The sequence below is a fragment of the Heterodontus francisci genome, chromosome 2 (assembly GCF_036365525.1).
Source record: "Heterodontus francisci isolate sHetFra1 chromosome 2, sHetFra1.hap1, whole genome shotgun sequence".
NCBI classification, from domain to species: domain Eukaryota; kingdom Metazoa; phylum Chordata; class Chondrichthyes; order Heterodontiformes; family Heterodontidae; genus Heterodontus; species Heterodontus francisci.
Genome location: NC_090372.1, coordinates 25130658 through 25145085, shown reverse-complemented (window position 1 = coordinate 25145085; position 14428 = coordinate 25130658). Strand labels below are relative to the sequence as shown.

The window sequence follows — 14428 nt, the reverse complement described above, 5'->3', positions numbered from 1 at the left end:
TCACTTTGTCAGACTGATTTCATCGTTAGTTCACTTTCTATAGAACTGATCAGTGAAATCTTCAGTACACAGGATACCAACTCTAAACTAACTTGGTCAGTTCAGAAATTTTGTTTTTAAAAGCAGAAAAATAACATGCAAACGCAAAATACTGCAGATGCTGGGAATCTGCAGTACAGACAGAAATTACTGAACACACTCAACAGGTCAGGCAACATATGTGGAGAGAGAAACAAAGATAATGTTCCAGGTCAATGACCTTTCACCAGAAATAGTATAGTCCAAGCTTTTAACTCTTTGCACTTTGTGACTGACAGTTTTTTCACCTCCCTCCCTTCTTTTGACTCCATACCTTCCCTCTCCTGAAGATGGCAAGTGATCATGGCATCACCCCAAGTATCCATTTTTTGCACACACATCTGAACAGTGACCTGTTGAGCATCTCATCATATGTACTTCTGTCAGCTTTGACTGGACAACAATCATAAATTGGGAGCCCTGGACGATCTCTCTCTTCCCGAGGACACGATTTGAAATGTAGCATCCCATTAGTGGTCAGCCAGAACTCAGCAAAGACCAGAGATTCAACTGTATATATACATACTGTATTCACCCACTGAGATCACTGGCGAGAGGGTGAGGGAGGATACAACCCAGTTTGTACACGGCCAACCCTCAGATCTTTGTACAGTACGGACAAGAGATCGTGGACTAAATTTCTCTCTTCAATGCCTAGGCAGTAATCCTGTTCATAGAATGGTTCAGCACAGAAGGAGGCCATTCAGCCCATCATGCACATGCTGGCTCATTGAAAGAGCTATCCAATTAGTTTCACTCTACTGCTCTTTCTCCAAAGGCCTGGAAATCTTCTCTTGTTGCTGAATGAAGTTGCAGAACCCACCCAATTTTCATTCCATTGAAATCAGGCGGTGCATTATGAAGATTTGCCCATTTTGTGCTGTGTATTTGCTCATCCAATCATTGGCAGTTTGTACCAATGGTATGTACTACTGGTTAAACTGACTATAAATGTAAAGTGTCATTTTACTCGGGGAAGACTTGGAATTGCAGAATTGGGAAATATACCATAGGCTTCAAATTTAGACATTGGTTCGTGGCACCTCAATATCAGACCTTCCGACTCAGATCCCATGTACTTCAAATTACGTGAAAGAGACTTCTCTTCCCTGATCTCTCTTGTCCCTCCTGCCTCCCTTCTAGGTACAGAACATGGTTGAAAGTGTAAAAGTTCCATGAGCAAGGACATAAATAATTCTCAACACATGTGTAACGCAGGACAGTAAAGGAAGAAAATATAAAATCAAGGTTTAGACTCTCAAGAATATTAATTGAAATGCCAGTGGTTACCAGACTGGGGAACTCACTTGACAATCAAGTCGGACATAGTGCACATTCATATTTATCAGCCGCTCGAACAAGGAAACGTCCAAGTTGAACCTTGTTGCAAGTTCATACACAGTTGCACTTGGGCGAAGCTGAAATTAAAGTGTTAAAACAGTGAGTCATCAAAATGTTGTACGATGGGACAGATTGAATCTGCAGTGCTGGCAAACTACCACATGCAGAGCTTCTCCTTTACCAACCTTCAACACTGAACAGGGGATTGATTGCATAAGAACAGGAGACAGAGGACAACTTGAGTTTGTTTCACTGAAGGTAGAAAGAACAAAAGACTTGCATTTATATAGCGCCTTGCGTGTCCTCAGGGCATCTCAAAATACTCTACAGCCAATGAAGTACTTTTGAAGAATAGTCACTGTTGCAATGTAGGAAAACACTGTAGCTAATTAGAGCACAGCAAGCTCCCACAAACAACGCTATAATGGCCAGATAATCTGCTTCAGTGATGTTGGTTGAGGGTTAAACATTGGCTTGGACACCAAGGACGATTCTCCTGCTCTTTTTTGAAGTAATTCCATCTTTTCCGTCCACCTGAGAAGGCAGATGGGGCCTTGGTTTACCATCTCATCCAAAATACTTCATCTCCGACAGCATTGCACTGGAGAATCGGCCTCCATCATATGCTCAAGTCTCTGGAGTTGGACTTGAACCCACAACTTTAGGACTTAGAGGGGAGCACGTTACCAATGAACCAAGGGTGACACCATGTCAGTAATGTCATTAGTCTTTTTGAGGTAAAAATACCTGTTTGAATACTTGATGCTATCGGATCACCTATGAGCAGCAATGAATGGAAAATTGGGAGGGATGAGCGCACACCCCTGAATTTCTGCCCATTAATTTAAAAGGAAAATCATATGATTAGGCAGCGTCAACACAGATATGTGAAAGGGAAATGCTGTTTGATAAACCTATTAGAGTTTTTTGAGTATGTTAATAATAGGGTGGATCATGGAGAACCAGTGAAAGCAGGGTATTTGGATTTTCAAAAAGCATTCGATAAGGTGCTATGGAAGACGTTATTACACAAAATTAGGGCTCATTGGATTGAGGGTAACATATTAGTATAGAGTAAGAATTGGTTAATGGACAGAAAACAGAGTGGGAATAATAGGCCATTTTTGGGTAGGCAGGCTGTAACAAGCAGGGTACCACAAGGATCAATACTTGGACCTCAGCTATTTACATTCTGTATCAATGATTTAGATGAGGGGACCAAGTGTAACGTATCCAACTTTGCATCATCAACAAACTTAAGTAGGAAAGTAAGCTATGAGCAGAACACAAAGAGGCTGCAAATGGATACAGACAGGCTGAATGAGTGGGCAAGAACATGGCAGGCAGAATGTAATGTGGGAAAATATGAAGTTATCCACTTTGGAAGGACAAATAGAAAAGCAGAATATTTTTCAAATGGTGAGACACTGGGAAATGTTGGTTTTCAGTGGGACTTGGATGCTCTTGTACACAAATCATAGAAAATTAAATGAAAGTTGGGAAAGCAAATGGTATGTTATACTCCAATCCCTTTGTATAAATGTTAAAAGTGAAGAATTCATACTGTAATTGTATAGGGACTTGGTGAGACCATACCTGGAGTACTGTGTACAGTTTTGGTCTCTATCTCAGGAAGGATATACGTGCCTTTGAGGGAATGCAGATCGCTAGACTGACTCCTGGGATGAGAGGATTGTCCTATGAAGAGAGATTGAGTAGACTAGTCCTATATTTACTAGAATTTAGAAGAATGAGAGGTGATCTCGTTGAAACATACGGAATTCTTAAGGGCTTGATAGGGTAAATGCTGGGATGCTGCTTCCCCTAGCTGGGGAGTCCAGAACCAGGGGGTCACAGTCGCAGATTAAGGGGTCAGCCATTTCGGACTTAGATGAGGAAAAATTTCTTCAAATCTTTGGAATTCTCTATCCCAGAGAGCGGTGGATGCTCAGTCGTTGAGTATATTCAAAATAGATCAATAGATTTTTGCAAACTAAGGAAATTAAGGGATATGGGGATTATGTGGGAAGATGGAGTTGAGATAGATCCTCCATGATCATACTGAATGGGAGAAGCCAGCTTGAAGGGCTGAATGGCATACTCCTGCTCCTAATTATATTCTGATGAAAGTCAGGCAGGTGCCTTTATGATTCCAAAGGTTGATGTGGTGATCTAATCGAGGTGTTTAAAATGATAAAGGGATTCAAAGTCAACACAAAAAAAGGCTGCGTTTGACAACACAACCACTAGGTGGCACAGTACTGGCACATGCGCAAACGCAGCCTCATTGACTGAACCATCATTGTCTGTGACGTCTCAGGTAGCTGCCTGTAATAAAGATGGCTCAATTTGACACAAAAATACGAACTGAATCCAAGCGCCCTCGCTCCTCAATGGCTGCGATTGCTGCCTCCACACCACCCAAAAGTATCCCGCTCCTCTCGCGATCGCTGCTTCTGTTCCCCGCTCCCTTCTGCGATCACTACATTCAGTCTCCCACTCCCTCCCGCACCCGCCTTCTCATCGCTCCCTCCTGCCACTTCAGACCGCTCGCCGCTCCATCCCACGCACTCATCTGCTCGCCGTTTCCTCCTGCCCCTCATTCTCCGCCTCGCCACCCAGAGAAGTGGCTGGGTGGGGGGCAGGGAAGCAACCAAGCTGCAAGCGGCGAGGCAGGAATCAAGCGGCAGGATGGAGTGGAGAAGAATCAGGAGCGGCGGGATGGAGCAGCAAAGAGTCGGGAGCGGCGGGATTGAGCTGCAAGCAGTCAGGAGCGGCAGGATGGAGTGGCGAGCAGTCAGGAGGGCTGGAAAGGAGCAGCGAGCAGTCGGGAGTGGTGACATGGAGCAGCGAGCAGGCAGAAGCAGTCTTGAGCAGGCGAGCGTGGGAGAGAACGGGGAGGAGAAGCGGCGACTGAGGCATCAATTGCGGGAGGAAGTGTGGAAAAGAAGCGGCGATGAAGGCATTGATTGCAGGTGGGAGCGGGTGTGCTGTTGGAGGGGTTGGAGGCAGTGATCATGGCCATTGAGGGGTGAAGCAACATCATTACATCTGATGTCATTACGTGATGACATTCCCGCGTACATGCGCGGACCCATACTGGCAACCTGGCAATCGCTCGGATGCACTGATGTTGGCGATCGCTCTGCGCATGCTCTGAGTTGTCAGGAGACACTTCGAAAAAACAAATCAGGAGAGATGTAAAACAAGCTGCTGACTCCCTATTGTGCATTTCACTCTAGTGTACAAAATCAAAATGGCCCCCATTTTGATTTGCCTGTAGTAATTCCTACCTACCTGTTGATGATCACCAATTAAAATGAGGTGCTCACAGGCTGAGCTAAGAGTGGTGATTATGTGAGCTTCCAGCACTTCAGCTGCTTCTTCTACAATCACAATCTTTGGCCGAATGTCCTGCAGGACAGGTCGATATTTTGCTGCACCTAAAAAGATAGTTGAGCACACATATCAATCTGTGTAAAAAAATAAAAGGTGCATTTTTGAGGTTCATCTCTCACATAGGGGTCAAAATACATTTACAACCCTGTGCAACACTGTGGAGCAATGAACTGTGATGTACCATCCTTGAATTACAGAATAAAAATGAGCAGTTTAATAAATGATTTGCTTACATACTTCAAAAAAATTATATCAACACACTGGAAAGGGAATTTCCGCTACTCCCTCTGATTCCTCCCAGTTTGAGTAGATTTTATCTTGGCTGTCTGAACCGTTCATACTTTGCTGAAGTAGAGGGGGAGAAGAAAAACTGGAAATTTCAGTAATTACATTGCTCCACTGGAATGTACAACAAGGGAATTTTATAGAGAGATTGGAAGTGAGTTCAGCTCATGGTGAGAGATAATGAAATTCTGTTGAAACCGGCACTAATATATAAAAAAAACTAAAATTAGAGATTTGTGTTGTCTACATTGCAAAGCAAATTCCATAACAAGCAGAATTTGTATTTTCCAATTGTAGCACTTGAAAGCATCAAGAGAAAAAAAGAAAGGCTATCTGTCATTACTGTTAGAAGTAGCTTTGTGTACCTGTTGTGGTCATCCCCACGATTTTAGACTGTCTCAGGAGTATCATTTCTTCTTGATTTCTCAGCTCAGCTAGACGGTTGACAATTTTTTGATATAGCTCTTCGTGTCGTAATATTCTACATCTGGTGTCAGTTTGGTACTTTGACAACCACAACCTGCAATAAAATCACCTCATTACACTGGCATCTGGACAGCTCATCATTGACAGGCACTGTCTTAGCTCAAATACAGAAATTCAGAAGGGTAGAACCTCGTCTCGGCCAGTGGTGCAAAACGGGCATTTTACATCTCTCTTGGTTTTTATCTGAACTGACGTTGAATACCTTTATCATTTTAAGCACCTCAATTAGATCACCCCATCAACCTTTGGAATCATAAAGCACTTACCCAACTCTCATCAGAACATAAGAAATAGGAGCAGGAGTAGGCCATGAGTAGGCTTTGAGCCTGCTCCACCATTCAGTACAATCATGGCTAATTTTCTACCTCAGCCCCACCTTCCCACACTATCACCATTTCCTTCAATTCCCTTAGTATCTAAAAATCAATTGATCTCTGCCTTGAATATACTCAACAACTGAGCATCCACTGATTTATGAAATGGCACTATCGGACAGTTCGCCTGTTATATGCAGCGCCTGACATTCAGTTCCATTACCATCAATGGAATTAACTACCAGGCGCTGTCTATAATGGGCAGCTGATCCAATACTGCCCATTTTGCATCACGAATTTCTATCCCAAAATCTCTGTCACTTCAGCAGTTCCTTTTCCAAACATGACAATGTTAGATCCTGTTACTGCAGTGGATCTAACCCTGCTTGATTTAAGTGCCACATGGAACAAATTACTGGAGACATTTTGGTGCACATCTCTTGGTGTAACACATTGCTATACAGAGGCAATTTCTACCTTTCTAAGAGTGTGTCAAACTGCCATTTGCAATGAGTCTTCTGCAAATCTTCCCTATCACAAGGAGCTCAATTAAATTTTAGTGGGTATAGCACAGAGATATTTATTAACCTGTTTATTTGTATCACTAGATTGTACACAGTAACACCAGAGACAGACAATCACATTCCAACTTGAGAGCGGGACTGTTGGAAGCAAAACAAACACCATGACTGTCACTGGTTACAGATACAGGGATGGTATAAATGAAGTGTGGAAAGGGAATGGGATTAACTGAATAGCACTTTCAATGAGTGGCACAGGCATGATAGGTTGAATGGCCTCTTTTTATGCTCCAAAATTCTATGATAATTATGAATGCTATGGTGGTCTGCCCAAGGGCAAGCCCTCTGCTTTTTCTCTCCATCCAAGAGACATGAGCATGACTAGGGAAGTGGATATATGAGGTGGCTTCCTGTTGCCTTCCTCACACTGGAGTGGGAATTGAACATGTGCTGTTGTTAGTGTTCTGAGCCACATGCTAGCCAACTGAGCTACCCAATCCCCAATTATAAGTGCATTGTTGCGATATTTGGAGGCCCAAATTATTTCACATTCATACACTTTGGCCTACATTGAAACTAGCCTTTTAATACAGCTTACACAAACATTTTATTCCACCCTCAAGATATTTTTGAGATTATCAGGATGCAGTGATTAATTCTTCAAGGGAGGTTTTATTTTAGTAGCAATGATTGGTGGGGTAGATAGAGGTGGGGGGGGGGGGGGGGGGTGGGGGGGAGCTAGAGGTTTGCAGGGTGGAGGGATGTCAAAATGATCTCTTTTGAAAATATTTCATCCAAAAAGGCACAATTTACAGATCATCTCAAGCACAATTAATGCAGAGAATTAATGAGATATTAAACCTGTACAGTCTCCAGCGATCGAGCCGTGCAAGTTCCCAAACATTGACTAAGCTGTTGGCTTCATCTTCTGACATGCAGTCGGTAAGCTTCAACTGCTTCTTTACCATTGTTTGCATCTTTTTCTTCATATTTCTCGTAACCTATTTACAGAACAGCAGAGAGATACTCATTACAGTGAGAGCTAGCAAGGCTGGGGACCATCAACGGTAGTTCTGCAGCACTCCCTGTGGGTATATTCTGACCAAACTGTTTTGAGAATATTTATGACTCTTAATAGTGCAGGTATTGGTTGATACCATTACCTGCTTCAGAGTGGTTGGAACTGGAAGCACTCTGCACACAGTTCGAATGGATCTTCCACTTCTGTTTAAACCAAGATCCCTGTTAAGTTTAAGTTAGCAAAGAGCCATTTGTCCCACACAGAAACGCATTGAATCTATAACATGAAATAGGCCATTCAGCCCAACCAGTCCGCGTTGACATTTATTCTCCATGTGAGCAAATAACTCTAGTAACATTTCCTCATATTCCTTCATCCACCTTTCCAACCTACTCCTGAACATTAACAGAGTTTTGGCCTCAAGCACTAATACTGGAAGTAAATTCCACAGCTTCAACTCACTGGGTCAAGAAGTTTCTTATTCCCTCTGTTCTTAATCTCTTACATTTAACCTTTTATCTATGGCACCTCAATCTTGACCCCTCAACTACTGGAAACAGTCTGCTATTGTCTATCCTGCCCCACCCTTACAATTCTCACAGCATTAAAAGGGTCAATGTTCACTGGAATGCTTGGGACACTTAAAACTTTATTAATGTTTAAACTTTAAAACAAAAGTCTCACAATCACGTCAGCTAGTGTAAATCCTGGGGTAGGAGATTGACTCCTTAAAATATCTTAAAACTATGTGCTAGAATCCAATGCATCAAATTGATAAATTCACTCCCATTTATAGGCAAGTGTTGCACCAATTTTGTTTGTTCAACCTTTTCTTACATTCCCTTCAGATAGAGAAGAAGTTTCCACTTCTGGGTGAATCCAAAACTGGGAGCCATAAATATAAGATAGTCACTAATAAATCCAATAGGGTACTTGGGAGAGACTTGTTCACCCAGAGAGTGGTTAGAATGTGGAACTCACTATTACAAGGAGTAAATGAGGTGAATAGCATAGGTGCGTTTAAGGAGAAGCTAGGTAAGTACATGAGGAAGAAAGGAATATGTTGATAGAGTGAGATGAAGAGGGATGGATGGAGGTAAGGAGGTTTATGCGGAGCAGAAACACTGGCATAGACCAGTTGGGCTGAATGGCCTGTTTCTGTCCCATACATTCTATTCATGGTGTCCAACTTGAAAAGTGTTGAAAGCTTGTTCCATTTTGTGCAGCCAAGACTTCTGCAACAAGCTTTCCATTAGCAATGTGGCCATGTTGCAAATTCAATGGAATAGTTTCCTAGCAAAAGTCTGCCCACTATTCTTCTGCATTAAGTGGCTGAGATTCGTTTCCCAGCAAGTGTTTGGCCCTCTAACATCACTAGAACACTGACTCATTTTTTAGGTCAAGGGTTATTGCTTATGGAGTGGGAGGTGGCAGGCGTAGGGGGTGGGGGAACAGCAAAGGCTTATTTAAGGATTCCCGTCACTGCAAAGGCACAAATACCTGTTGGCCTACAGCAGTGCAAGAAGAGCTGGGAGCATCACTAAAGCACCCCAAAGAGCTGGATTCTGCACTGCAAGTCCAGCCAAGGATAGGAGTGGAGAATGGGTGGTAAGGTCTACATCTTCACTTCGAAGGCCTTGGGAAGCATTGGTAATACAGGAGGAGAGAGGGATCTGTCTGGACCCTGCCCCTCCTACTACTACAGTTCCACCACTTAAAATGGACAGTCACTTATATTTGCCAAAATGTGATTACCATTATTGATGCGCATTAATGTTATAGCTGCTGGTTATAGCATCTTAACTGTTCTGTTTATCTCGAAAGAAACAACTGGACTTAACACATTTGTTCACACCTCATTCGGGCACACTGAGTGCAAGAACAAATGTAAGTATATAGCATCTCATGTAAATGCAATTATCTTTTGTGTGCTTAAATGGTGTGTAGTCACAAAATAAACTGCTGTTTAAATGAAGCTAGTTGCCTTGCATGCAGTTTTGTTTGGTGTATTCAATAGTGTTCTACAACATACCTGTTATATAATAAATCACTGTTGCACCACTCTCCCATTATACTGGCCAAATTGTGTTCATGCAAATGCGCCTGCTATAAGCAGTGGGAACTTTATTTACATGAAGGAGATATCAGCAGTCACACTGAGGAAAATATAGGTCAGCTAGCAAGTTGTAGTAGGTCTCACTCCCCATATTCTCATTCTCTGTTACTGCCCGATTTTGAGCAGGATTGCTGAGGAGAATACAGCCCAATGTCTCATTGAACAGATGAACAATTGGTTGAAAAAAGTCAAGGATCTTTGAAATAAAACTGTTCAGCGGTGGATGGACGTTTACTCATCAAATTTCACAAAACAGTTGCGCAAGACACAACTAATTCCTAATGAAAATACGACAGGAAGAAGGTTCCTTTCACCATACGGTGGTAAAATGTCCTCAATAGAGTCAAGGCAAGGCTGAAGATGTACCTCGGCTGACTCGGCTAAATACAACTTGCCTGGTATGAAAAGGTTAGCTAGGACAACCTCAAAATTTACCACATCAAATACTTAGCATTTCTCAACTCAGTTTCTATTAGTTAATTATATGGAACTAAATGGGTAACCAGTCAGGTGAAGTTGCTCATTTTTCTTATTGGTTTCACTAATAACTGGGCCTCTTTAAAGATATGCGAGGTTAGTACAACTCCCAGAAATAGGCTGCATCTAAACAGACAAGATCAGGGAGACTAAGCATCAGTGTACGGAAAGGGGTTCAGCTGGTTAAGACAGTGAGTAACTGTGTTATATTGTTTTCTGTTTTATGGACCAATTCAGCATCTACAGACATAGTCCTCTTGAGACCTTGGGAACTATAAAATCCTGGAGGTAGAGCACATGGCATTCTCACTGAACCAGAATTTTTGATTCTTCCAATGCCTCTTGGGGCATCCAAATGGCATTTTGACATTTTCCCCTACTTCCCACCACAGTTAACTTGAAGCCTGACTTATATCTTCGACAGCATCTCCCAAAACCATGAACTCCACCACCTAGAAGGTAAAGGCAGCAGGTGCATAGTAAGACCATGATCTCCAAGTTCCCCTCTAGATCACACACCATCCTGACTTGGACATACAATCACTGTTTCTTCATCATCACTGGGTCAAACTCATGGAACTCCCTGTCACATTGTGGGAGCACCTTTACTACATGGACTGCAGCAATTCAAGAAAGTTGCTCACCATAGCCTTCTCAAGGTATCAACCATGGCTCAGATGGTAGCACTCGCATCTCTAAGAAAGAAGGTTGTGGCTTCAAGTCCCACACCAGGGACTTAAACACAAAATCAAAACTGACACTCTAATGCAGTATGCGGCAATGCTACATAGTCAAAGTACCACCTTTCAGTTGAGAGGCCCCATCTGCCCTTTCAGGTGGATATAAAAGATCTCACAACACTATTTTGAAGAAGGTCAGGGCAGTTTTCCCACACTATTCTGGCCAATAATTATTCCTCAACTAAATCAATAAAACAAACTATTTTGTCATTATCACATTGCTGTTTGTGCAACCTTGCTGTGCAGAAAGTGGCAGCCATGTTTCCCACATATGACTACACCTCAGAAAAAATACTTTATTGTCTGTAGAGTGCTATAGGACATCCTGAGATCATGGAAGGCACAATACACATACAAGTTATTTCGTTCGTTCAAGGGAAACTATGGCTGGGCAATAAATGCCTGCCTTGCCAACAATACCCACAGTCCAAGAATTAATTTTTAAAAAGTACCTGCCAATCACCGTCATCCTCACACTCAGCTTGAGTTTTGGAACAGTGTACAGTCTCTTCAGGTTTAAAGGCCAGAAACTGTTCCTGGATCGCAGCCAAACGGGCATTTGCGCTTCGAACTTGTTTCTGAAGGTCGTCATCGCCAATCATTCTCTCCGCTTGTAACAGTTCAGCCTCCTCAGTCACCCGAATTAGCTCATCGTCATCTTCCATTTGCTGGTCCTCCTCTTGGTCCTCCTCTTCGGTCAGATCGCTGGAACTTCCTGAAAGAAATCTGCACTTAGCAGGTAATGTACCTCTTGATAAGAAACAAAAACTACTCAGTAGATGCGGAAAGAAAAATGAAAAATATTTTCCTTTTTAGTAATAATGAGGAACGCACAACAAGTTGACAAGCCTTGATATTTAGGTGTTATTATAGGTTAAATAACTGGTGAAGTTCATTGTGCATCACAGTCAAGTCATTCTCTGATATAATACCCAGAAACTATTTTACTTACATTTTGATTATAATTAAAATTGGAATTTTCTATATTACCTGTGTCTCCCTTCGTGGCATTTGAGTCTGTCTCCTCCATGTCCTCTTCTGTGGTTTGCTCTGGTGCCCCTTTCGATGTGAAGTAATATCTGGGCATAGTGGATCGACTAGCGGGAGTACCGTCAGAGGCCACCTTATAATGTAAATAATTCCTATCTGTTAGCAATCATTTTGATCATATCTAGGAATAATTTAGACTATCAGATTATTTTGATTAGCAAATGTTTCAATAAAGGCTGTACTTGAATCAATTATTTTCTTCATTATATAGCATCAGATGTCAGCCTAGGATAATTTTTGGAAGGGCCATGGGATGTCATGTTGCGTCCTGGAAAAAGCAGACACAAACTTAATCGCTGACGCAGGGGAGTTCTCCCCAGGGTGTCAGCCAATATTTAACTCTAAACCAATAGCTTAAGTAAAGATTATCTGGTCATTATCACATTGCTGCTCTGCTGCCATTTCTACTGCCAGGTCAGGAGTGACACAGGATAAAAAGCAACACTCACTCTGTAACAAGTCGTAACCTCAGAGGTATATTTCCATTCTCCACACTAGCTACATGTCTTGGCACATTAAAGGAATTGCTGATTAGTACAGTGTGGAACTATGCCATCCAGGCACAAGGTAAATGTTTCAACTAACAGATCTGTAGCAAACTGTAGAAAAATTAAAACTTTTTTGTCTATGGTGGATTACTAATTGGATTCTTTCTTGCTGGGTATACAACATATATATGGTTAAAATTGTTACTGCCAGCTGTTTCTGCCAGCAGCATAGAAACACAACTTGGATGGACTTATACATTGCCCTCAGAACAAGGTGATGCAAAATTCAAGAAGGTCTTGATGTGCATAGGCTTCGTTTTTGCCATTTGCCCTTAGATGGAGACCTGTCTCACAGATCAAAGTCTTTGACAATCATTAATGAGTCAGTTTATTCAATTCAAATATACTAGCATCCCATGGGGCTATTTGCATTTATGCAGCAAACCACCATTTATGAATTCTTTGAATGGATGGACTATCGAACGTAAATAAGAGAAATTGTTTTTTTTTCAAATTTATTTCTTCTAGGATATTTTCAAAGAAACCTGGAGCACTCTTCTAGTAGTACTGCAACTAGATAGCATGTTAATCTGATGCTAGGAGCAATAGGGCTAGTCAGAAGGCCTGTGGTAGCTGATAGCCACATAACAAGTAGTCAATTCCATTTTAAACACCAGTTTAATGAAGTTGAGTGCAGAAGTGACTTTGTTGTTTCTGACATTGAGGAGATTAGTACAGTTTATTATTAATGAAAATTAACTGCTTGCACAAAATACTGCTGGTATCCTAAGTCACACCAATTCTAGTTCACCCATCACCCCTGTACACACTGACCTACATCAGCTCCCAGTCCACCAACTCCTCAATTTTAAATTTCTCATGCTTGTGTTCACATCCCTTCATAGCCTCACCTCTCCCTATCTCTATAACTTCCTCCAACTCACCAAGAACTCTACATTCTTCCAACTCTGGCCTCTTATGCATCACTCACTCCCTTTGCCCCATTTTGGTGGGCACATTTTCAGCTGTTTAGGCACTAAGTTCAGGAATTTATTCCTTAATCCCTCCTACATAGAAACACATAGAAGCTACAACATGAACTAGACAATTCGGCCCAACCAGTCGGTATTGATGGCTCCCCTCCATCTGTGCAAATAATTCGAATCACATTTACTCGCCCGGTTCCCATATTCCGTCATCTCCTTTTCCTTCATCCACCTGTTTGTACTGACTGCAGTTTAAATGAAACTAGTTGCATTGCATACAGTCTTGTTTGGTTTATTCAATAGTGTGATCTACAACATTCCTGTTATATAGTAAATCACTGTAATACTGCTTCCCTGTTATACCGGCCAAATTGGATTCGCACAAATGCACCTGCTATAAGCAGTGAGAACTTTATTTACATGAAGGAGATAGCAGCGGCAGTCATATTGAAGAGAATATAGGTCAACCAGCAAGTCATTGTTGGCTTCACTAGCCATATTCCCCCTCATTCTCTGTCACTACCCGATTTTGAGCACCAAGATCGAGATGATATGTTCAGCTGCTTTTGCCGCTTTCTTCCCTTCAACTAGCTCTCCAGGCCAAACCTCCTCTTATGATCCCCCTTGCCCTAGCCCTGAACTCTCATCTTTCTCAAGTTTCTCTCCCAACTTCTCTCATGCCCTCTCCAAGTTCAACTTGTCCATGAGACCCACCTCTTGCTCCCTCAGTCCTATTCCCACTAAACTGATGATCATCCAACTGACACCACCCACCCCCCCAGTCCCCATGTTAGTTGATATTGTTAACAGTTATCTCTCTTCAGGTGCTGTCCCTCTTTCCTTTAAATCTGCTGTCATTACTCATCTCCTCAAAGACCAACCATTGACCTCACTGTCCTTGAGAACTACCTCCGCATCTCCAACCTTCCCATCACCAAAGTCCTTGAACGCTTTGTTGCCTCCCAAATCGGTGTCTATCTTTTCCAGAACTCCATGTTTGAAGCCCTCCAAACAGGTTTCCACTCGTGCTGCAGTACTGAAACAGCTCTTATCAAAGTCACAAATGATATCCTGTGTGACTGTGACAAATGTAAACGATCCTTCCTCATCCTGCTGTACCTGTCTG

The 14428-nt window shown here is 42.2% G+C and overlaps 1 protein-coding gene across 1 annotated transcript in view; it reads right to left on the bottom strand.

The window, feature by feature from the left end:
* The window catches only part of LOC137380549 (NFX1-type zinc finger-containing protein 1-like), an 87880-nt gene that overhangs the window by 8408 nt on the left and 65044 nt on the right, over positions 1 to 14428 (bottom strand). The window contains exons 13-18 of the mRNA XM_068052533.1: positions 11769 to 11901; positions 11231 to 11493; positions 7286 to 7425; positions 5469 to 5623; positions 4717 to 4862; positions 1386 to 1496 (exon numbers count right to left, since the gene is read on the bottom strand). Of these exons, the coding sequence (XP_067908634.1) occupies positions 1386 to 1496; positions 4717 to 4862; positions 5469 to 5623; positions 7286 to 7425; positions 11231 to 11493; positions 11769 to 11901 (948 nt within the window). The remainder of the gene's footprint in view (positions 1 to 1385; positions 1497 to 4716; positions 4863 to 5468; positions 5624 to 7285; positions 7426 to 11230; positions 11494 to 11768; positions 11902 to 14428) is intronic.